Raw genomic sequence first — 23,776 nt, forward strand, 5'->3', positions numbered from 1 at the left:
GGCTTGTCAATGAGCCAAGAGCACAATCTACGCAAGCGCTGACTCCAGGCACCATTTCTTTGAAGTCTGCACTGCCGACAGACCATCTGTGACACAGCCACCACGGCGCCTGCAGCCAGCACAACCCCGCCGATAGAGCATCTCACCTGCTGCACCGCCCTGCATCACGCAGCCAGCACAGCCCCCAACGCAGCCAACATAGCAGTCACCGCAACATCACTCTACTTCAGCACCGCCCCGCCTCATGCAGCTAGCACAGCCCCCACCGCAGCCAACATAGCAGTCACCGCAACATCGCTCTACTTCAGCACCGCCCCGCCTCATGCAGCTAGCACAGCCCCCACCGCAGCCAACATAGCCATCACCGCAACATCGCTCTACTTCAGCACCGCCCCTGCCTCCAGTAACCCCGCTCCACCACTGCTGCCACCCACTCACAGTAAAACACCACTAGAGTAGAAGCCGGAAGCCCCCCCCCTTTTTTTTTTTCTAAATTTGGGGTGCGTCATATAAACGGTTGCAACTTATCAAGCAAAAAATACAGTATATTAGCAAATACCTTTAATTAAAAATGTAGTAGAAGTCTCCTGATATAGCCACATCTCTTACATCATGTGCAGGGCATTGCAGCTTAGGTATCTATGGTTACGACCACAAACAGCTAACTGTCATTATATGAGTGGACATAAGCATGGATACCCAAGCTGCAATGCCCTGCACATGAGGTAAGAGACATGGTTAAGAGGGAGAACTATACTACATTTCTAACTGGAGGTATTTGCTAATATTATTACACCTACTACATGTTGGGGTAGAATCTTGGAGATGGGAATACCTCTTTAACTTTTAGAACTAACGGACATAAGACGGACATAAGTCTTAGGTCTCTGATCCACCATTGCTGACCTTAGGCAAGGACAAAGGAGGGGAGGGGGGGGGGGTTAGGGGAGTCAAAATGCCCAGCTGATATTAAGGCACGAGAACTTCCCATCCCTACTTTGCTCTTATGTAAGCGTTATATTCCAGGAACACATCCCAATAAAATATACATGTCTTAAGAGCAGAAAGTGACAAGGAAATTGGAGCAGATCTGTGGAGTCTGCATGATTGCACTGCGGACTCACCCGGTCTTTCAGCTGGTTGACTTCAGCAGTAGTGACAGCGTGCTTCAGCTGGATCTAAATGTGAAAAAGAAAAAAAAAAAGAAATCCAAGTTAGTAAAACACAAAATTCAAGACGTGTGCAATTACAACATCAATAGTCCTAGCAATAAAACCCCTCGTGTAGAGGTGGTCACATTCAGGTGGCACACTTAGGGGGTACTTTCACACCTCCGGTTTTTCTTCTGCGGCACAATCCGGCACTTTGCAGGAAAATCGCAACCGGTTTTTTTTGCTGCCGGTTGCGATTTTCCTGCATAGACTTTAATTAGTGCCGCATTGTGCCGCATGGCCTTGCGTTCCATCTGGTTTTTGCCGCATGCGGCAGATTTAGCCGATGCGGCGGCCGGATGGAACGTTGCCTGGCACGTTTTTTCGTGCGGCAAAAAAAAACCGCATCGCGCCGCATTCGGCCGATGCGGCGCATCTCTCAATGCATGCCTATGGCGACCGGATGCGGCGCGATGCGGCAAATACCGCATCCGGCCGCCGCATGCGGTTTTTGCCACTGCGCATGCTCAGTAGCATGCCGCAAGCGGCAAAAACCGGGCGGGCCGCATGGGAAAAACTTATGCAAAGGATGCGGTGTTTTCACCGCATCCGTTGCATAGCTTGCACAGCCGGATTGAGCCGCAGGGCTCAAGCCGGATGTGTGAAAGTAGCCTTAGTGCTGGGGGGGGGGGGGTGGAAATCCTGCACCAAAAATAATGGGAGTATATTTTTGCACAATGCTAGTGAATGAGACTCAAGGCCACACAAGTATTTAGAGGGAACCGGTCACCAGATTTGGTGATAAGCTGCGGTCACCACCAGTGAGCTCTTATATACAGCATTCCAGAATACTGTATATAAGAGCCCAGGCCGCTGTGTAGAGGATAAAAAAAAAAAAAAATAACCCACACCTTTACAATACTCACCTAGGGGAGGTCCGATCGGTGTCACTGCTCTCTGGTCCGGCGTCACCCCTCTGCTTGTGCTCACCGTTCTCCTCCTAACCAACCCAGTACGGATGACACGTCCGATGACATCCATACACGCCGGCATTGCGATCCTGCGCATGCGCAGATCAAAGTATTGTAATGCGTAGGCGCGAGGAAAAGATAGAGACCTCCTGCACGTGCACACACGGGCCTCAGAAGGAGGATGACGATTGCGGACCAGAGAGCAGCAACACCCATCGGACCGAAGAGCAGAGAGAGACACACATTGGACCGGGCCATCCCCTAGGTGAGTATAGTAAAGGTGTTTTTTATGTTGAACACAGCAGTCTGGGCTCTTACATACAGTATTCTGGAATATTGTATATAAGAACTCACTGATGATGGCCACAGCTTATAGGGGACAAATCTGGTGACAGGTTCCCTTTAAAGACCAATAGCATAAAAGAAGGGAATTTTGTTTACTTACCGTAAATTCCTTTTCTTCTAGCTCCAATTGGGAGACCCAGACAATTGGGTGTATAGCTATGCCTCCGGAGGCCACACAAAGTATTACACTAAAAGTGTAAAGCCCCTCCCCTTCAGCCTATACACCCCCCGTGCTGCCACGGGCTCATCAGTTTTGGTGCAAAAGCAAGAAGGAGGAAAAAAATTATAAACTGGTTTAAAGTAAATTCAATCCGAAGGAATATCGGAGAACTGAAACCATTTAACATGAACAACATGTGTATACAAAAACAGGGGCGGGTGCTGGGTCTCCCAATTGGAGCTAGAAGAAAAGGAATTTACGGTAAGTAAACAAAATTCCCTTCTTTGTCGCTCCTTATTGGGAGACCCAGACAATTGGGACGTCCAAAAGCAGTCCCTGGGTGGGTAAATAATACCTCATAATAGAGCCGTAACGGCTCCGTCCTACAGGTGGGCAACTGCCGCCTGAAGGACTCGCCTACCTAGGCTGGCATCTGCCGAAGCATAGGTATGCACCTGATAATGTTTCGTGAAAGTGTGCAGGCTCGACCAGGTAGCTGCCTGACACCCTGCTGAGCCGTAGCCTGGTGTCGCAAGGCCCAGGACGCTCCCACGGCCCTGGTAGAATGGGCCTTCAGTCCTGAGGGAACCGGAAGCCCTGAGGAACAGTAAGCTTCGAGAATTGGTTCCTTGATCCACCGAGCCAGGGTTGACTTGGAAGCTTGTGTCCCTTTACGCTGGCCAGCGACAAGGACAAAGAGTGCATCCGAGCGGCGCAGGGGCGCCGTACGAGAAATGTAGAGTCTGAGTGCTCTCACCAGATCTAACAAGTGCAAATCCTTTTCACATTGGTGAACTGGATGAGGACAAAACGAGGGTAAGGAGATGTCCTGATTGAGACGAAAGGACAGAAAAGTGGGCAAGGCAAATGGCCAGGGAGAAAACCCCTGAGCAGAGCACCACGACAGGAATATTTTCCACGGCCTGTGGTAGATCTTGGCGGACGTTGGTTTCCTAGCCTGTCTCATAGTGGCAATGACCTCTTGAGATAATCCTGAAGACGCTAGGATCCAGGACTCAATGGCCACACAGTCAGGTTGAGGGCCGCAAAATTCAGATGGAAAAACGGCCCTTGAGACAGCAAATCTGGTCGGTCTGGCAGTGCCCACGGTTGGCCGACCGTGAGATGCCACAGATCCGGGTACCACGACCTCCTCGGCCAGTCTGGAGCGACGAGGATGACGCGGCGGCAGTCGGCCCTTATCTTGCGTAACACTCTGGGCAACAGTACCAGAGGAGGAAACACATAAGGAAGCCGAAACTGCGGCCAATCCTGAACTAAGGCGTCTGCCGCCAGAGCTCTGTGATCTTGAGATCGAGCCATGAATGTTGGGACCTTGTTGTTGTGCCGTGACGCCATTAGGTTGACGTCCGGCATTCCCCAGCGGCAACAGATCTCCTGAAACACGTCCGGGTGAAGGGACTATTCCCCTGCGTCCATGCCCTGGCGACTGAGAAAGTCTGCTTCCCAGTTTTCTACGCCCGGGATGTGAACTGCGGATATGGTGGATGCTGTGGCTTCCACCCACAGCAGAATCCGCCGGACTTCCTGGAAGGCTTGCCGACTGCGTGTCCCACCTTGGTGGTTGATGTAAGCCACCGCTGTGGAGTTGTCCGACTGAATTCGGATCTGCTTGCCTTCCAGCCACTGCTGGAAAGCTTTTAGGGCAAGATACACTGCCCTGATCTCCAGAACATTGATCTGAAGTGAGGACTCTTGCTGAGTCCACGTACCCTGAGCCCTGTGGTGGAGAAAAACTGCTCCCCACCCTGACAGACTCGCGTCCGTCGTGACCACCGCCCAGGATGGGGGTAGGAAGGATTTCCCCTTCGATAATGAGGTGGGAAGAAGCCACCACCGAAGGGAAGCTTTGGTTGCCTGAGAGAGGTAGACGTTCCTGTCTAGGGACGTCGGCATCCTGTCCCACTTGCGTAGGATGTCCCATTGAAGTGGACGCAGGTGAAACTGCGCGAAAGGGACTGCTTCCATTGCTGCCACCATCTTCCCCAGGAAGTGCATGAGGCGCCTCAAGGGGTGTGACCGACCTTGAAGGAGAGATTGCACCCCTGTCTGTAGTGAACGCTGTTTGTCCAGCGGAAGCTTCACTATCGCTGGAAGAGTATGAAACTCCATGCCAAGATATGTCGGTGTCAGATTTGACTTTGGAAAATTGATGATCCACCCGAAACTCTGGAGAATCTCCAGAGTAACGTTGAGGCTGTGTTGGCATGCCTCTTGAGAGGGTGCCTTGACCAGCAGATCGTCTAAGTAAGGTATCACTGAGTGACCCTGAGAGTGGAGGACCGCAACTACTGTAGCCATGACCTTGGTGAAAACCCTTGGGGCTGTCGCCAGGCCGAACGGCAGTGCCGCGAACTGAAGGTGTTCGTCTCCTATGGCGAAGCGCAAGAAGCGCTGATGCTCTGGAGCAATTGGTACGTGGAGATAAGCATCCTTGATATCGATCGATGCTAGGAAATCTCCTTGGGACATTGAGGCGATGACGGAGCGGAGGGATTCCATCCGGAACCGCCTGGTCCTTACGTGTTTGTTGAGCAGTTTTAGGTCCAAAACAGGACGGAAGGACCCGTCCTTCTTTGGAACCACAAACAGGTTGGAGTAGAAACCGTGACCCTGTTGCTGAAGAGGAACCGGGACCACCACTCCTTCTGCCTTCAGAATGCCCACCGCCTGCAGAAGAGCCTCGGCTCGCTCGGGAGGCGGAGATGTTCTGAAGAATCGAGTCGGAGGACGAGAGCTGAACTCTATCCTGTAACCGTGAGACAAAATGTCTCTCACCCAACGGTCTTTTACTTGTGGCAGCCAGGTGTCGCAAAAGCGGGAGAGCCTGCCACCGACCGAGGATGCGGTGTGAGGAGGCCGTAAGTCATGAGGAAGCCGCCTTAGTAGCGGCACCTCCGGCGGTCTTTTTAGGGCGTGATTTAGACCGCCATGCGTCGGAGTTTCTCTGATCCTTCTGCGGCCTTTTGGACGAGGAGAATTGGGACCTGCCCGCACCCCGAAAGGACCGAAACCTCGACTGTCCCCTCCTCTGTTGGGGTGTTTTTGGTTTGGCCTGGGGTAAGGATGTTTCCTTTCCCTTGGATTGTTTGATGATTTCATCCAATCTCTCACCAAACAAACGGTCGCCAGAAAATGGCAATCCAGTTAAGCACCTTTTGGAAGCCGAATCTGCCTTCCATTCCCGCAGCCACAAGGCCCTGCGTATTGCCACCGAATTGTCGGCTGCAACCGCCGTACGGCTCGCAGAGTCCAGGACAGCATTAATAGCGTAGGACGCAAATGCCGACGTTTGAGAGGTTATGGACGCCACCTGCGGCGCAGACGTACGTGTGAGTGCGTCAATTTGCGCCTGACCAGCTGAGATAGCTTGGAGTGCCCATACGGCTGCGAATGCTGGAGCAAAAGACGCGCCGATAGCTTCATAGATGGATTTCAACCAGAGCTCCATCTGTCTGTCAGTTGCATCCTTGAGTGAAGCTCCATCTTCCACTGCGACTATGGATCTAGCCGCAAGTCTGGAGATTGGAGGATCCACCTTGGGACACTGAGTCCAGCCCTTGACCACGTCAGGGGGGAAAGGGTAACATGTATCCTTAAGGCGCTTGGAAAAACGCTTATCTGGACAAGCTCGGTGTTTCTGGACTGCCTCTCTGAAGTCAGAGTGGTCCAGAAACATACTCTTTGTACGCTTGGGAAACCTGAAACGGAATTTCTCCTGCTGAGAAGCTGACTCCTCCAGTGGAGGAGCTGAGGGAGAAATATCCAACATTTCATTGATGGACGCAATAAGATCATTCACTATGGCGTCCCCATCAGGAGTATCAAGGTTGAGAGCGGCTTCAGGATCAGAATCCTGATCAGCTACCTCCGCTTCATCATACAGAGAGTCCTCTCGCTGAGACCCTGAACATTGTGATGATGTCGAGGGGATATCATAGTGAGCTCGCTTAATCGGTCTGGGGCTGCGGTCCGTGTCAGAGACCTCACCCTGGGATCCATGAGACACCCCGGGAGGACATTGCTGTTCCAACTGAGGGGGACCAGGGGGCAATGATTCCACAGTGCCCCTGGCTTGAGATGCCGGCCTGGACTGCAAGGCTTCTAATATCTTAGCCATAGTCTCAGAAAGTCTTTCAGTAAAAACTGCAAACTCCGTCCCTGTCACCTGGACAGTGTTAACAGGTGGTTCTCCCTGGGCCACCCTTAGCAGAGGCTCCGGCTGAGTAAGTGCCACAGGGGCCGAGCATTGCACACAATGAGGGTCAGTGGAACCTGCCGGCAGTATAGCCGTACATGCTGCACAGGCAGCATAGTAAGTCTGTGCTTTGGCACCCTTGCTATTTGTGGACGACATGCTGTTGTCTCCTCTGAGCAATACAGGAGGGTATATAGACAAAAATCAACAGTGCACCATACAGTTGAACAAATTTTCATAGAAGAAAAGGGGTATAATGTGTTGTGAATATACATGTCAGGCAAAAACATCATCTGCCTATAGTAAAACCCCCTTGATAGGATCTGATTATGGAAGGAAACATTCCAGTCTAACTGCAAAATTATGTGAAACACACAAAGGAATGATTAATCCAATTTTATTCATGAAATGTACATACAAATTAAAAACAGGAGTGCACACACATACTCCTGATTAGTAATACTCATCACTTATGAGGACATTGTAACCTCACTAACGTGGGGACCAAGACCGGATAAAAGTATATCCACTATGCTTAGGTGAGTAAACGGCAAATTGCCAATCACAATACCCCTAGGTTATCCCCAAGCATAGAGAGTGACTCCCTCAACCTAACTCTGATATCGGATAATGCAGTACTAACCCGGAGTGCACAATGCACGATCGGGTCACATATATGTTATAGGTACATACCGAAGGTCGGAGTAGGTAGGGGAGCCGGTCCAGAGTCCACGCCCGACGCGCGTTTCGGATACCTTTTTCAGGGGCACCGCACGCTGTTGTGGACTCCTTTCCCCCTCCCCTAAATACCCCGTTGCCTCCAGGTGATGTCCATCTCACCGTCCGCCGTGCGCACGCGCCCACCGCGTCATGGGAGGATCGTATGCAGACCGGCGGTCAGCGGCGGCCCAAGTGCGCATGCGTTGGAGAAAATTCTCCGGTGACGTCATTGACGCATGCGCATGGCCGCCTAAGATGCCGCCGGGTGCATACACCCAAGACTCTCGTCTGGACGGCGCGCTAGGAGGGACAAGAAGGACATCACGGACAGGCGGACCAAAGTGACAGATGTATTACGTACTGCACATGATGTTGGTAACATAAAGGGCAAGCGTACCTTCTCCACATATATAGCTGTAGACTGTACATATGGCATATTATAAGTATCTGTGCACCAATCACATCAACGCGATGCATCCATAGTTAGACAGCCGTATAGCAACTCATATAAGGAGTACATGCCGGTTCGGCTACAAGTCATAGTCACATCAGGGGTACATCCAAACGGTTAAACCATATACAAATCATATCTCAACCACCTGAGCACATATACGTTCGGATGGACCCATGAATATGATACCATGTGACAAAGATTATCTTAAAAAAGGCCTGCACAGTCTCACAATACTCAAAGGAGACATCATATTGACGGATCAGTGCATTCACACATATCGTCCATACACGCGGACGTGACCACAATCGGGAGCCCCCAGACACAGCCAGAAGTCCCGAGGTGGTCACTACCACGTCAAGGTACAAGGCAGAAGAGGCCATGCATCCCAAATGTGTTGTAAATCCACATCCAGAATGGGAACATATCCACCTATTCCTGCATGTGGGCGTGACCAACGCCGGCGCCCCCGGCCAAAGCCAAGAAGCACCACCGTGGACACGCCCACATACATCCAACCAAACATCATCCACCATAGCATCACAAATGTCACCCAAACACATCAAATGCACATTTAGTAATTATGTGTGGCTAAGCGACATCGCAAAAACCACACTGGGAGTAAAGCTGGTAATGTCCAAAAAAGTGCTTCATGAGGCGGCAGTCAGGTCTTTCCATCCTTATCCTTGATTCCAAGATCACATCTCATCACAGGGAGGACACACGAGAAGGGGAGGGGGGAAAATAACGGGGAGTCCACAATTCCTCAGATGAACAATTACTGGAATTAAAACAACATGCAATTAAAAAGCAGCACGACAAACAGACGATAATGCATCACAATCGTCCTTAGGACGAAAAACAGAGAAGCTTAGCTCTTATGCTCTTATGCAAACTATATGGCAAAGGTTCCCCTTCCAGGGGATCTAAGTATTCAAGAATGGGGCAAAACTAAGCTGTTCATTCAACCCTGCCGGAGCAAGGGTCCCCAGGGAGAAGATCCACCTACTTTCCAATCTCAAGAGGGCCGTCTTGAGGTCACCTCCACGGATCCCACCGCCGACGAGGTCTATCCCAAGGATGGGAATCGCTGTTGAGGACTCTCCCCAGACACTTCAAGGTCCACCACAATTGTGATCCTGGTGGACTGAAGGTGGTGGGGATAGACCTCGTCGGCGGTGGGATCCGTGGAGGTGACCTCAAGACGGCCCTCTTGAGATTGGAAAGTAGGTGGATCTTCTCCCTGGGGACCCTTGCTCCGGCAGGGTTGAATGAACAGCTTAGTTTTGCCCCATTCTTGAATACTTAGATCCCCTGGAAGGGGAACCTTTGCCATATAGTTTGCATAAGAGCATAAGAGCTAAGCTTCTCTGTTTTTCGTCCTAAGGACGATTGTGATGCATTATCGTCTGTTTGTCGTGCTGCTTTTTAATTGCATGTTGTTTTAATTCCAGTAATTGTTCATCTGAGGAATTGTGGACTCCCCGTTATTTTCCCCCCTCCCCTTCTCGTGTGTCCTCCCTGTGATGAGATGTGATCTTGGAATCAAGGATAAGGATGGAAAGACCTGACTGCCGCCTCATGAAGCACTTTTTTGGACATTACCAGCTTTACTCCCAGTGTGGTTTTTGCGATGTCGCTTAGCCACACATAATTACTAAATGTGCATTTGATGTGTTTGGGTGACATTTGTGATGCTATGGTGGATGATGTTTGGTTGGATGTATGTGGGCGTGTCCACGGTGGTGCTTCTTGGCTTTGGCCGGGGGCGCCGGCGTTGGTCACGCCCACATGCAGGAATAGGTGGATATGTTCCCATTCTGGATGTGGATTTACAACACATTTGGGATGCATGGCCTCTTCTGCCTTGTACCTTGACGTGGTAGTGACCACCTCGGGACTTCTGGCTGTGTCTGGGGGCTCCCGATTGTGGTCACGTCCGCGTGTATGGACGATATGTGTGAATGCACTGATCCGTCAATATGATGTCTCCTTTGAGTATTGTGAGACTGTGCAGGCCTTTTTTAAGATAATCTTTGTCACATGGTATCATATTCATGGGTCCATCCGAACGTATATGTGCTCAGGTGGTTGAGATATGATTTGTATATGGTTTAACCGTTTGGATGTACCCCTGATGTGACTATGACTTGTAGCCGAACCGGCATGTACTCCTTATATGAGTTGCTATACGGCTGTCTAACTATGGATGCATCGCGTTGATGTGATTGGTGCACAGATACTTATAATATGCCATATGTACAGTCTACAGCTATATATGTGGAGAAGGTACGCTTGCCCTTTATGTTACCAACATCATGTGCAGTACGTAATACATCTGTCACTTTGGTCCGCCTGTCCGTGATGTCCTTCTTGTCCCTCCTAGCGCGCCGTCCAGACGAGAGTCTTGGGTGTATGCACCCGGCGGCATCTTAGGCGGCCATGCGCATGCGTCAATGACGTCACCGGAGAATTTTCTCCAACGCATGCGCACTTGGGCCGCCGCTGACCGCCGGTCTGCATACGATCCTCCCATGACGCGGTGGGCGCGTGCGCACGGCGGACGGTGAGATGGACATCACCTGGAGGCAACGGGGTATTTAGGGGAGGGGGAAAGGAGTCCACAACAGCGTGCGGTGCCCCTGAAAAAGGTATCCGAAACGTGCGTCGGGCGTGGACTCTGGACCGGCTCCCCTACCTACTCCGACCTTCGGTATGTACCTATAACATATATGTGACCCGATCGTGCATTGTGCACTCCGGGTTAGTACTGCATTATCCGATATCAGAGTTAGGTTGAGGGAGTCACTCTCTATGCTTGGGGATAACCTAGGGGTATTGTGATTGGCAATTTGCCGTTTACTCACCTAAGCATAGTGGATATACTTTTATCCGGTCTTGGTCCCCACGTTAGTGAGGTTACAATGTCCTCATAAGTGATGAGTATTACTAATCAGGAGTATGTGTGTGCACTCCTGTTTTTAATTTGTATGTACATTTCATGAATAAAATTGGATTAATCATTCCTTTGTGTGTTTCACATAATTTTGCAGTGCACCATACAGTGTAAAGTATAGTCTATAATCATATAATCTATAAGTACACTTCTGCACTAGTGGGGCCAGCACCACAGGTGCTGCCTACCGCCTGCGCAAAGCGGTTGTGTGGGCACCAGAAATCCTGCCTGGGTCTCCCTGAGCTTGTCTCTCCTCTCCAGCGTTAGCAGAGCTGAGAGGAATGGCTGCCGGCGTCCTGAGGAGAGGAGGGAGCCGTGGGCGTGACCCAGAAAAAGTGCGGGAACTGGTGCCCCACTGTGTAGAGTGAGGGGGGTGGAGTATGCAAAGCATGCTCCAGCCCTCAGTGCTGCCGACCTGTACAGCGTCCCGCCCTTCCCCTGACTGGCAGGGCTGGGGGCGGGAAGAAAACGAGACTAGGCCGCAAAAGCCGGGGACTCGAGTTATAAGCGCAGCCGCCGTATAAGCGCGGTCGGCGCGGAAGTCCCCGGCGCACTAACAGTCCCAGCCGCGCCGCAGTGATAACCATGGCAGCGGCGGTCAGCGCGGCAGTCCCCCTACACGAACACACTCAGCGACGCTGAAGTGTGTAATGGCACAAACGCAGTCAGCGCTGCTGTCCACGGTGCACTAGCACACCCAGCAATGCTGGAGTGTTGCTGTGCGCGGTCCCCACGGGGACACAGAGTACCTCAAAGTAGCAGGGCCATGTCCCTGAACGATACTCGGCTCCTATCCAGCATGGTCCTCAGGAGCTGTGGATGGAGCACGGTCTCCTGTGCCTGGAGACCGAAAGGATCCCACTTCACCCAGAGCCCTAATTGAGGGATGGGGAAGGAAAGCAGCATGTGGGCTCCAGCCTCCGTACCCGCAATGGATACCTCAACCTTAACAACACCTCCGACAAGAGTGGGGTGAGAAGGGAGCATGCTGGGGGCCCTGTTATGGGCCCTCTTTTCTTCCATCCGACATAGTCAGCAGCTGCTGCTGACTAAGCTGTGGAGCTATGCGTGGATGTCTGCCTCCTTCGCACAAAGCATAAAAACTGATGAGCCCGTGGCAGCACGGGGGGTGTATAGGCTGAAGGGGAGGGGCTTTACACTTTTAGTGTAATACTTTGTGTGGCCTCCGGAGGCATAGCTATACACCCAATTGTCTGGGTCTCCCAATAAGGAGCGACAAAGAAAAGGGATATTCCCATCTCCCAAATTCATGGCATAATTACGGAACTTTATATTTTGGACGATTTTTGGAACTTCATTGATTGGATAAAGCCTCAAAAGAGCGGCCACCTCTCCACTGACAACATGCGAGATGCACGGATGGTTCTGGTAGTGGGAGCCACGTCCGTCATACTTATATGGTCCAGCCTATGGCAACGTTCCTTTATAGGACTCAAGTATCTCCTTTTCTCTGGAGAACTTCTTGCAATCAATAATGTAAATAGATACTATGTAATACTTTGTACCCATTGCATAGTATCCTTTTTTTCAATCCCTATACGCTTTTTGTCAAATCCCGTGAGCAACGACCACCATGAAACAGCTGATATCCATGGGAGACATTTCTAATTTGTTCTATACACAGCCTACTGTTCTGCAAGGTTGGAAACAATTTTAGGAAATTTCATGGCCCAGTTACATGAAAGGCAACCAGCTCCCGTACATCTGTAATGTCCACACACTGAGTAGTATGGGGATGGTCACATTGGCAGAGGTCTACCTCTTTAAACTTGAGTGCCAGCTGAGAGGCGTCCATATCAGAAGGAAAGCTTATATCGTCACTTTCTGCCAACTCAAACACTTCCACGGAATTTCCATGTAGATGTGACCCTAGATTATCCTCATCATCCTCTTCAAAATCTTCTTCCTGCCGATAAAAAAAAAAAAAAAAAATCACAGGTTTGCCAAAAATTCTACATTTGTAAACTTATAAGGATGAAAACAGATGTTCTGCACATGTAAAGCAACAGAGCAAGAATACAGGACTGCAATACTAAAGTCAATGGGTTACAGCAGTGAAGACATGTTTATTTGTATTCCCAAATATAAGTAAATGCCCTTATAATAGTAGGGCTGTCCTATTAGCCAAAGTGGCAAATTATATATATATATATAAATATAATGTAATATATATATATATATATATATATATATATATATAAATATAATGTAATATATATATATATAATATAGTAATATATAATATATATATATAATATAGTAATATATAATATATATATAATATAGTAATATATATAATATATATATAATATAGTAATATATATATATATATATATATATATATATAATATAGTAATATATATATATATATATATATATATATAAAAAATATTATATATTAATATATATATATATAAAATATAATATTAATATATATAAAATATAATATAATATAATATAATATAATATAATATAATATAATATAATATATATATATATATATATAAAGAAGGGAATTTTGTTACTTACCGTAAATTCCTTTTCTTCTAGCTCCTATTGGGAGACCCAGACGATTGGGTGTATAGTACTGCCTCCGGAGGCCACACAAAGCATTACACTAAAAAGTGTAAGGCCCCTCCCCTTCTGGCTATACACCCCCAGTGGGATCACTGGCTCACCAGTTTTAGTGCAAAAGCAAGAAGGAGGAAAGCCAATAACTGGTTTAAACAAATTCACTCCGAAGTAACATCGGAGAACTGAAAACCATTCAACATGAACAACATGTGTACCCGAAAAACAACCAAAAATCCCGAAGGACAACAGGGCGGGTGCTGGGTCTCCCAATAGGAGCTAGAAGAAAAGGAATTTACGGTAAGTAACAAAATTCCCTTCTTCTTCGGCGCTCCATTGGGAGACCCAGACGATTGGGACGTCCAAAAGCTGTCCCTGGGTGGGTAAAGAAATACCTCATGTTAGAGCTGTAAAACAGCCCTTCCCTACAAGGAGGCAACCGCCGCCTGCAGGACTCTTCTACCTAAGCTGGCATCCGCCTAAGCGTAGGTATGCACCTGACAATGCTTGGTGAAAGTGTGCAGACTCGACCAGGTAGCTGCCTGGCACACCTGCTGAGCCGTAGCCTGGTGCCGTAATGCCTAGGGCGCACCCACGGCTCTGGTAAAATGGGCTTTCAGCCCTGATGGAACCGGAAGCCCAGCAGAACAGTAGGCTTCAAGAATTGGTTCCTTGAACCATCGAGCCAGGGTGGATTTGGAAGCCTGCGACTCTTTACGCTGATTAGCGACAAGCACAGAGAGTGCATCCGAGCGGCGCAGAGGCGCCGTGCGGGAAATGTAGATTCTGAGTGCTCTCACCAGATCCAACAAATGCAAATCCATTTCATATCGATGAAATGGATGAGGCAAAAGGAAGGTAAGGAGATATCCTGATTGAGATGAAAGGGGGATACCACCTTAGGGAGAACTCCGGAATCGGGCGCAGCACTGCCTTGCCTTGGTGGAACACCAGGAAGGAAGCTTTTGGATGACAGCGCTGCTAGCTCGGACACTCTCCTAAGAGACGTGACCGCTACCAGAAAGGCCTTCTTCTGGGAAAGTCGAGAGAGTGAAACATCTCTCAGAGGCTCGAAGGGCAGCTTCTGGAGAGCAATTAGTACCCTGTTCAGATCCCATGGGTCCAACGGCCGTTTGTACAGAGGGACAATGTGACAAACCTCCTGCAGGAACGTGTGTACCTGAGGAAGTGGTGCTAGGCGCTTCTGAAGAATACAGATAGCGCTGAGACTTGTCCTTTGAGGGAGCCGAGTGACAACCTTTTTCCAAACCAGATTGCAGGAAGGAAGGAAAAGTAGGGAATGCAAATGGGCAGGGAGACACTCCCTGAGTAGAGCATTAAGAGAAGAATATCCTCCACATCCTGTGGTAGATCTTGGCAGACGTCGGTTTTCTAGTCTGTCTCATGGTGGCAATGACGTCCTGAGATAATCCTGAAGACGCTAGGATTCAGGACTCAAAGGCCATACCGTCAGGTTCAGGGCCGTAGAATTCAGATGGAAAAAACGGCCCTTGGGACAGTAAGTCTGGCCGGGCTGGTAGTGCCCACGGTTGGCAGACCGTGAGATGCCACAGATCCGGGGACTACGACCTCCTCGGCCAGTCTGTGGCGATGAGGATGGCGCGGCGGCAAACGGACCTGATGTTGCGTAGCCCTCTGGGCAGCAGTGTCAGAGGGGGAACACATAGGTAGCTGGAACTGCGACCAAACCTGAACTAAGGCGTCTGCCGCCAGAGCTCTTTGATCGTGATACCGCGCCATGAAAATCGGAACCTTGTTGTTGTGCCGAGACGCTATTAGGTCGACGTTCCGCATCCCCCAGCGTTGACAGATTTCCTGAAAACCGTCCGGGTGAAGATACCCTTCCCCTGCGTCCATACCCTGGCAACTGAGGAAGTCTGCTTCCCAGTTTTCTGCGCCCGGGATGTGAACTGCGGATATGGTGGATTCTCTGTCTTCCACCCCCATCAGACTCCGCCGGACTTCCTGGGAGGCTTGCCGACTGCGTGTTCCGCCTTGGTGGTAGATGTATGCCACCGCTGTGGAGTTGTCCGACTGAATTCGGATGTGTGTGCTTTCCAGCCACGGCTGGAAGGCTTGCAGGGCAAGATACACTGCCCAGATTTCCAGCACATTGATTTGAAGGATGGACTCCTCTGAAGAGAGTCCTTGACCGTCTGAGAAGGGGGACGTTCCTTCTAGGGACGTCGACTTCCCATCCCATTGGCAAAGAATGCCACATTGGAGTGGACGCAGGTGAAACTGCGCGAAAGTGACTGCCTCTGCATGAGTCGTGTTAAGGGGTGTGACTGGGCGTGAAGGAGAGACTGCACCCCCGTCTGTAGTGAACGTGTCCAGCGGAAGCTTCACTATCGCTGAGGGAGCGTGACACTCCATGCCCAGATATGTCAGCGATTGGGTCGGTGTCAGATTTAACCTTGAGAAGTTGATGATCCACCCGAAACTCTGGAGAGTCTCCAGCGCTACGCTCAGGCTGTGTTGGCATGCCTCTTGAGAGGGTGCCTTGACCAGTCGACCGTCCAAGGAAGGATCACCGAGTGACCCCGAGAGTGCAGGACTGCTCCCACTGCTGCCCTGAACTTGGTGAAAAACCCGTAGGGCTGTCGCCAGACCGAAGGGCAGGGTTACGAACTGAAGATGCTCGTCTTCAATAACGAAACGTAGCAAACGTTGGTGCTCTGGAGCAATCGGCACGTGGAGATAAGCATCCTGTGTCTATTGATGCTAGGAAATCTCCTTGAGACATTGAGGCAATGACGGAGCGGAGGGATGCCATCCGGAACCGCCTGGCCTTCACGTGCTTGTTGAGCAGTTTTAGGTCCCCCACAATCAGATTGGAGGAAGAACCGTGTCTTGTTCCTGAAGAGGAACAGGAATTACCACTCCTTCTGCCTGCAGAAGAGCATCGGCTCGGTGGGTAGGTGGGGAAGTTCTGAAGAATCGAGCCGGAGGCCGAGAACAGAACTCTATCCTGTACACGTGAGACACAATGTCTCTCACCCACCGGTCTGTGACCTGTGGCAGCTAAATGTCGCCAAGGCGAGAGAGTCTGCCACCAACCGCGGATGCGGAGAGAGAGAGCTTAAAGTCATGAGGAGACCGCCTTGGAAGCGGTTCCTCTGGCTGCCTTCCTTGGGCGTGATTGGGCCCGCCTGGAATCTGAGCCCCTCTGAGCCTTTTGAGCCCTTTTGGACTAGGACAATTTGGACCTGCCCGAGCCTGGGAAGGACCGAAACCTCGACTGTCTCTCTCGGACAGCATTAATAGGGTAAGTCGCAATGCAGACATTGCGAGGATAAGGACGCTACCTGCGGCACAGATGTACCTGTGCTCAAGACCAGCTGCGCAAGACCAGCTGACATAGCTTAGAGTGCCCATACGGCTGCGAATGCCGGAGCAACCGACACGCCGATAGCTTCATAGACAGATTTCAACCAGAGGTCCATCTGTCTGTCAATGGCATCTTTAAGTGAAGTCCCATCTCCACTGCAACTATGGATCTAGCCGCAAGCCTGGAGATTGGGGGATCCACCTTTGGACCCTGGGTCCAGCGCCTGACCACGTCAGGGGGAAAGGGATAACATGTATCCTTAATACATTTGGAGAAACGCTTATCTGGTAAGCGTGGTGATTCTGCACTGCTTCTCTGAAGTCAGCGTGGCCAGAAAAGTACTCAATGGACGCTTGAGATACTGAAATGGGATTTCTCCTGCTGGGAAGCTGACTCCTCCACTGAAGGAGCTGGGGGAGAGATATCCAACATGCCATTGCTGGACGCTATAAGATCAGTCACCATGGCGTCACCATCCGGTGTATCCGGATTGAGAGCGGTGTCAGGATCAAAGTCCTGATCAGCTACGTCTGCCTCATCATACAGAGAGTCCTCTGCTGTGACCCTGACTAGTGATGAGGCCGAGTGCCGCTCCCAGCGAGCTCGCTTAGGCTGACTGGGACTGTCGTCCGTGTCAGAGCCTTCACCCTGGAATGCCTGGGACCCCCCCGGAGCACTGATTTTGTTCCAAATGAGGGTGGCCAGGGAGCAATGATCAAGATTGCCCATGGCCTGTCTGGACTGCAAGTCACTATCCCATGACAATCTATCAGCCGAAACTGCAACACCGTCCCTGTCCATGGACAGGGTTTACAGGTGGTTCCTTTGGCCACCTCTAGTAGAGACCCCGGCTGACCAAGTGCTACAGGGGAGCATTGCACACAACGGGGGTCAGTGGAACCTGCCGGTGGAACAGTATCACATGCAGTAAAAGCAGCATAGAAAGCCTGTGTTGCTTTTTTGCTGCTGTAGTCTAGCCATCTAGGAGCCTATCGCCAAGAATAGCGACCGTACAGTGCAATGTATAGCATACAAGCATAAGTACAAATGAACACTTCAGCACATGCAATACAAGCAGCCTAGAAAAACTGTGCCCTAGCACCTTTGCTTTTTTGCTGCTGTAGTCTAGCCATTCTAGGAGAATATAGCCAAGAATAACGACCGTACAGTGCAATGTATAGCATACAAGCATAAGTACAAATGAACACTTCAGCACATGCAATACAAGCAGCCTAGAAAAACTGTGCCCTAGCACCTTTGCTTTTTTGCTGCTGTAGTCTAGCCATTCTAGGAGAATATAGCCAAGAATAACGACCGTACAGTGCAATGTATAGCATACAAGCATAAGTACAAATGAACACTTCAGCACATGCAATACAAGCAGCATAGAAAGCCTGTGCTTTAGCACCCTTGCTTTTTTGCTGCTGTTGTCTCGCCATCTAAGAGGGCATATAGCCAAAAATAGCGACCTACAGTGCAGTGTAAGCATAAAATACAAATGGACACAACGATATTTAGTGGGGTCAGCACTTCAGGTGCTGCTTACCGCCCGCCTATAGGCGGGTGTGTGGTCGCCAGAGTCCTGTGCCTGGCTGCCAGCTCGGACTGCAGGAATGGCTGCCGGCGTCCTTCTCCAGCTCGTGTGACGAGGGGCGGGCCGTGGGCGAGCCCCAGGCAAGAGCGGGAAACCGGCGTCCCACTGTGTCCAGTGAAGGGGGCTGGAGAATGCAAAGCAGACTCCAGCCCTCGGCGCTGACTTTCTGTACAGCGTCCCGCCTCTCCCCTGACTGGCAGGGCTGGGGGCGGGAACGAAACGAAAACTAGGCCGCAAAGCCGGGGACTCGAGTAATAAGCGCGGCCGTCCTATGTGCACGGCCAGCGCGGAGTCCCCGGCGCACCACAAGTCCCAGCCGCGCCACAGTGTAAAAACACCTAGCAGCGGCCCGGCGCGGCAGTTCCCAATACATAAATTCACACAGCAAAGCTGCCGTGAATGATAGCACGAGCGCTCCGCGCTGTTGTCCCCGGCGCACTAGTACTCCCAGCAATGCTGGTGTGTGTGTGCGCGATGTACGGGGACACAGAGTACCTTAATGTAGCAGGGCCCTGTCCCTGACGATACTCAGCTCCATATCCAGCAGGTTCTCTGGGTCTGTGGATGGAGCCCGGTCTCAGTGCCTGGAGACCTGTAAGATCCCACTTCACCCAGAGCCCTGAGGGGGGATGGGGAAGGAAAACAGCATGTGGGCTCCAGCCTCCGTACCCGCAATGGGTACCTCAACCTTAACAAACACCCGACAAAAGTGGGGTGAGAAGGGAGCATGCTGGGGGCCCCATATGGGCCCACTTTTCTTCCATCCGACAAAGTCAGCAGCTGCTGCTGACTAAAAACAGTGGAGCTATGCGTGGATGTCTGACCTCCTTCGCACAAAGCAGAAAACTGGTGAGCCAGTGATCCCACTGGGGGTGTATAGCCAGAAGGGGAGGGGCCTTACACTTTTTAGTGTAATGCTTTGTGTGGCCTCCGGAGGCAGTACTATACACCCAATCGTCTGGGTCTCCCAATGGAGCGCCGAAGAAATATAATAATATATATATATATATATATATATATATATATATATATAAAATATAATATTAATATATATATATATATAAAATATAATATTAATATATATATATATATATATATATAAAATATAATATTAATATATATATATATATATATAAAATATAATATTAATATATATATATATAAAATATAATATTAATATATATATATATAAAATATAATATTAATATATATATATATATATATATATATATATATATATATATATATATATATATATATATATATATATATATATATATATATATATATATATATATATATATATATATATATATATATATATATATATATATTCATTCCTTCACATGCTTCACATGGTGAGGAGCCATTTGCAAATCACTATGACAGAGGTAGGGTGAAAACTCATAACAGTATCCGGGATATTCTTTGATTGATCCTTTTAGTCAAAACGTACAATAAACCAAGACGTACACCACCAAGCACAATGCCAAGCGATGGATGGAGTGGTGTAAAGCAGCCGCCATCACTGGACTATGGAGCAGTGGAAATATGTTCTGTGCAATGATGGATCACACTTCTCTGTCTGGCATCTGATAGACGAGTTTGGGTTTAGTGAATATCAGGAGAACGCTACTTACCTGAAAGCATTGTGTTCATTGTAAAGTTTGGTGGTGGAGGGATAATACTATAGGGTTGCTCTTCAATGATCGGCCTCTTAGCTCCAGTGAAGAGAAATCTTAAAGAGGTTGTCCACTACTTTTACAGTGATGGATTTTCCTTGGGTTAGGTCATCAAAGTGTGATCAGCCAGGGTCCGATACTCAACACCTCTGCCGATCAGCTGTTCTCGATACCACCACCAACAGGCGTCTGGAAATGCCCAGTTCTGGGGTTTCCCAGTCTTCTCATAGTGGTCGCGGACAGGTACTGCACATCCGCCTCCAACTCAAATCAATAGGAGGCGGGTGTGCAGTTCCCAGCTGCTATTAGAAGACAGGACAGCTCCGGAACTGAGCATTTGAGGTTGTCTGCTGCGAGTGGTGGAACAGAAAACAGCTGATAGGCGGGGGTGGCGGATGATCAGATATTGATGACCTATTCTCAGGATAGGCCATCGATTTTAAAGTAGTGGACAACCTCTTTAATGTTCGAGCACACAAGACATTTTGGCTACCATTGTAGCCTCCAACTTAATGGAAACAGTTCGCGGAAGGCTCTTTTTGGTGCCCCATCAAATGTGACCAGTACAAATAGACCTTAAAGACATGGTTGGGAGAATTTGGGGTGGAAGACCTTGACCGGTCCCACAGAGGCCTGACCTTAACCCCAACTAACACCTTTGGGATGAAATAGAAGAGAAAATGTAAGCCCGGTCCTCTCCTCCACCGTCGGTGTCTGGCCTTACAAATGCTCTTCTGGATGAAGAAGCAAAAATTCCTACAGACACTTCCAAAATCTTGTAGAAAACCTTCCCAATAGAGTGGGATCTGCTACAGCTATAAAAGAGGGAACAACCCAATATTAAATATCTATGGATTCAGAATGTGAGGTCAGAGAAGCACCTATAGGTGTAATGTGTGGGGGGCAGAATACTTTTGCTTACAAACTGTATATGATAGCGGGGAGGGGACTGTCCTCTATTACCTGCCCGGTGCTGCCCTCCGAGTACTGATGGTCATACATCTGCTGCTGACATCTCTCCTGCTCCAGAGTCTCACTGATGAGACGAGCCACCTCACTCTGCGTTCCTGGCTTCTCTCTCCCAATGAGGAACCTAAAATTAACAAAAATAAAGACAATGAAGACATATATAATGTGCTCTGCCCTGCCAGAACCACCATGTGCTTATACCCTCTTAGACGGCCTTCATGAGTCGGAACGGGGAAAGAGTGGCTTTACGTTTTGGCAACCTGGACATGTCCGAGTGTCCCATGGGTGAGCAGACTAATGCTGAGATACGAGATCACTGAAGTCTCAAGCGCACGCTGCTCATTTTTTTTTTACTTGCAGATTTAAAATTTGCAGATAGTCAATTTTTTTCAGCCTTTTTGATGCAGATTTCACTCAATAAGTGGGGAAATATCTGCACCAAAAATGTAGCAAAAAATAAATAAATACTGTATTTTTTGCTTTATAAGATGCACTTTTGTTCCCCCAAATTTTGGGGGAAAGTAGGGGGTGCGTCATATAAGCCCAATATATATATATACACATTATATTTATTTATTTTGCAGGGTCCGCTCTGGACCGCTGCTGGGGGCAGGTGAACGCTGCGGGCGGCAGCGTAAGGCTGGTTTCACATCTGCGTTGTTTCAACGCAAACGGACTCAGTCACTAATGTTTACAGTTCATTTATTTACAGTGGAAGAACGACAGCATGACTCATGCACTACCCGCATGTGTCCACATGGTGTCGTTCTTCCACTGTAAATAAATGAACTGTAATACAGTAGTGACGGATTCCGATTGCGTGAAAATAGTGCAAGTGTGAGTGGGGCGCCTTAGATCTCCTGCTCCCGCTCATATAAATATGCACAGCCGCGGTCCATCAGCGTGGTACTGAAACCGCACCGCAGTAACGGGCTGGGGGAGCGGTGCATATTATATGAGCCTGCGTCCCACTGTGATGGCACATACCCCCCCTGTGTTAGATATGGCCCCAATCCTGCTGCTCATCCTAAATAAAAAAGCTTCTCCCCGGTGTCCCTGCTTCCACTGTGATCAGGCATGCAGAGATATCACTCTGCTGTGCCGATCACATGACCGGCAGCAAGAACCAGGAAGTGGAGGAACTGAAGCATGGAGGGAGACAGGAGGGACAGCGCTGGAGAAGGTAAGGAAAGAGTGTTTTATTTTACTATGGGCAGCAGCCTGGGGGCGATATCTAACACAGGGGAACGTGTGCAATCCATAGGGGGCCATAGGCAGCACAGGGGAACGTGTGCAATCCATAGGGGGCCATAGGCAGCACAGGGGAACGTGTGCAATCCATAGGGGGCCATAGGCAGCACAGGGGAATGTGTGCAATCCATAGGGGGCCATAGGCAGCACAGGGGAACGTGTGCAATCCATAGGGGGCCATAGGCAGCACAGGGGAACGTGTGCCAGCACAAGGGGGCTATATTCAAAATAAGGGGGCCATATCCAGATTAAGGGGGATAATTTTAGGATGGGGGGCTATGAGGGACATATACCCTATATGATTTGTTAGATGGACACTCGCATTATAGGATGGACCCCATTTAACATTAAAAAAAAAATTCTCTTTCCTTCACCAAATTTGGGGGTGCGTCTTATAATCAGATGCGTCTTATAAAGTGAAAAATACGGTAAATAAATAAGACTTGCAGCAATAACAAAAAAAAAAAAAAAAAGCTGCTGCAATAAAAATAAAATAAAAAATAAATACACACATCTCATTTACTGCCAAGAGAGCAGGTTTTGCTGTGACAAATATGCAATATGTGACCATAGCCCAAGTCTCACTGATGATCAATGCCAGCTAGGCACCACTACAGCCACTTTATAGTCATTCACTCTATTATCTTCCAATTTTGGATAGTTCCTGCCAAAACTGCAGCAAAAAAACAAAAACAAAACTCCAACACACATTGTGGTCACAATACATAAAGCCTAAACATTAATTGTTAACCCAATCCATATACCGGCAGTTCCACACCCATAACCTGAGGACGTACCCACCTGACAGCACCTTTGGTGTTTTTCAGCACTGTAGCAGCAAAGAGCTGAGTGACCCCAACTAGACTTGTACCATCGACTTCCACAATTTGGTCATTGACTTCAATTCTAAAGAGGAAAAAAACCAAACAATCTGAATATTAAAAAAAAGGTAAGAAAAACAGAAATAGAAACAGCCAGGACGTCCGTCCAGAATGGTGGTGATTGTCAATCATTAACAGACTTATAGTGATTGGGTAATAAGAGTCAATATTGACAGACACATGGCTATGGTGTCCTGAAAGGATCAATTTTACACAAAAGGTCAATGTGTCCGTTCATGACAAGCAAAAAAAAAAAAAAAAAGAAAAATTATTATTTTTGCATTTAGTGATCCACAAAAAAAAATGAAAATGAACATATTTTAGACTGGTTTTTTATACACAAAAACGAGGATATGTTTTGTGTATAGTGTTGATATGGGGGAATACATATATTTTATTGTATTGCTGCCTGGGTGCAGCTTTTTTATTAAGTCAGAAAACCACTTTTGCTACGAGTTTCGTGTTTGAGCTGTGGAGATAGA

The 23,776-nt window shown here is 48.8% G+C and overlaps 1 protein-coding gene across 4 annotated transcripts in view; it reads right to left on the reverse strand.

Annotated features, from left to right (window-relative positions):
- LOC142245060 (neurabin-1-like) overlaps positions 1 to 23,776 on the reverse strand; it is a 208,833-nt gene that overhangs the window by 125,490 nt on the left and 59,567 nt on the right. For all 4 annotated transcript variants that reach the window (XM_075317337.1, XM_075317334.1, XM_075317335.1 and 1 more), the window contains exons 5-8: positions 23,215 to 23,319; positions 21,157 to 21,286; positions 12,754 to 12,900; positions 1,125 to 1,178 (exon numbers count right to left, since the gene is read on the reverse strand). In XM_075317337.1, coding sequence (XP_075173452.1) covers positions 1,125 to 1,178; positions 12,754 to 12,900; positions 21,157 to 21,286; positions 23,215 to 23,319 — 436 coding nt within the window. The remainder of the gene's footprint in view (positions 1 to 1,124; positions 1,179 to 12,753; positions 12,901 to 21,156; positions 21,287 to 23,214; positions 23,320 to 23,776) is intronic.

The sequence above is a fragment of the Anomaloglossus baeobatrachus genome, chromosome 7 (assembly GCF_048569485.1).
Source record: "Anomaloglossus baeobatrachus isolate aAnoBae1 chromosome 7, aAnoBae1.hap1, whole genome shotgun sequence".
Lineage (NCBI taxonomy): Eukaryota > Metazoa > Chordata > Amphibia > Anura > Aromobatidae > Anomaloglossus > Anomaloglossus baeobatrachus.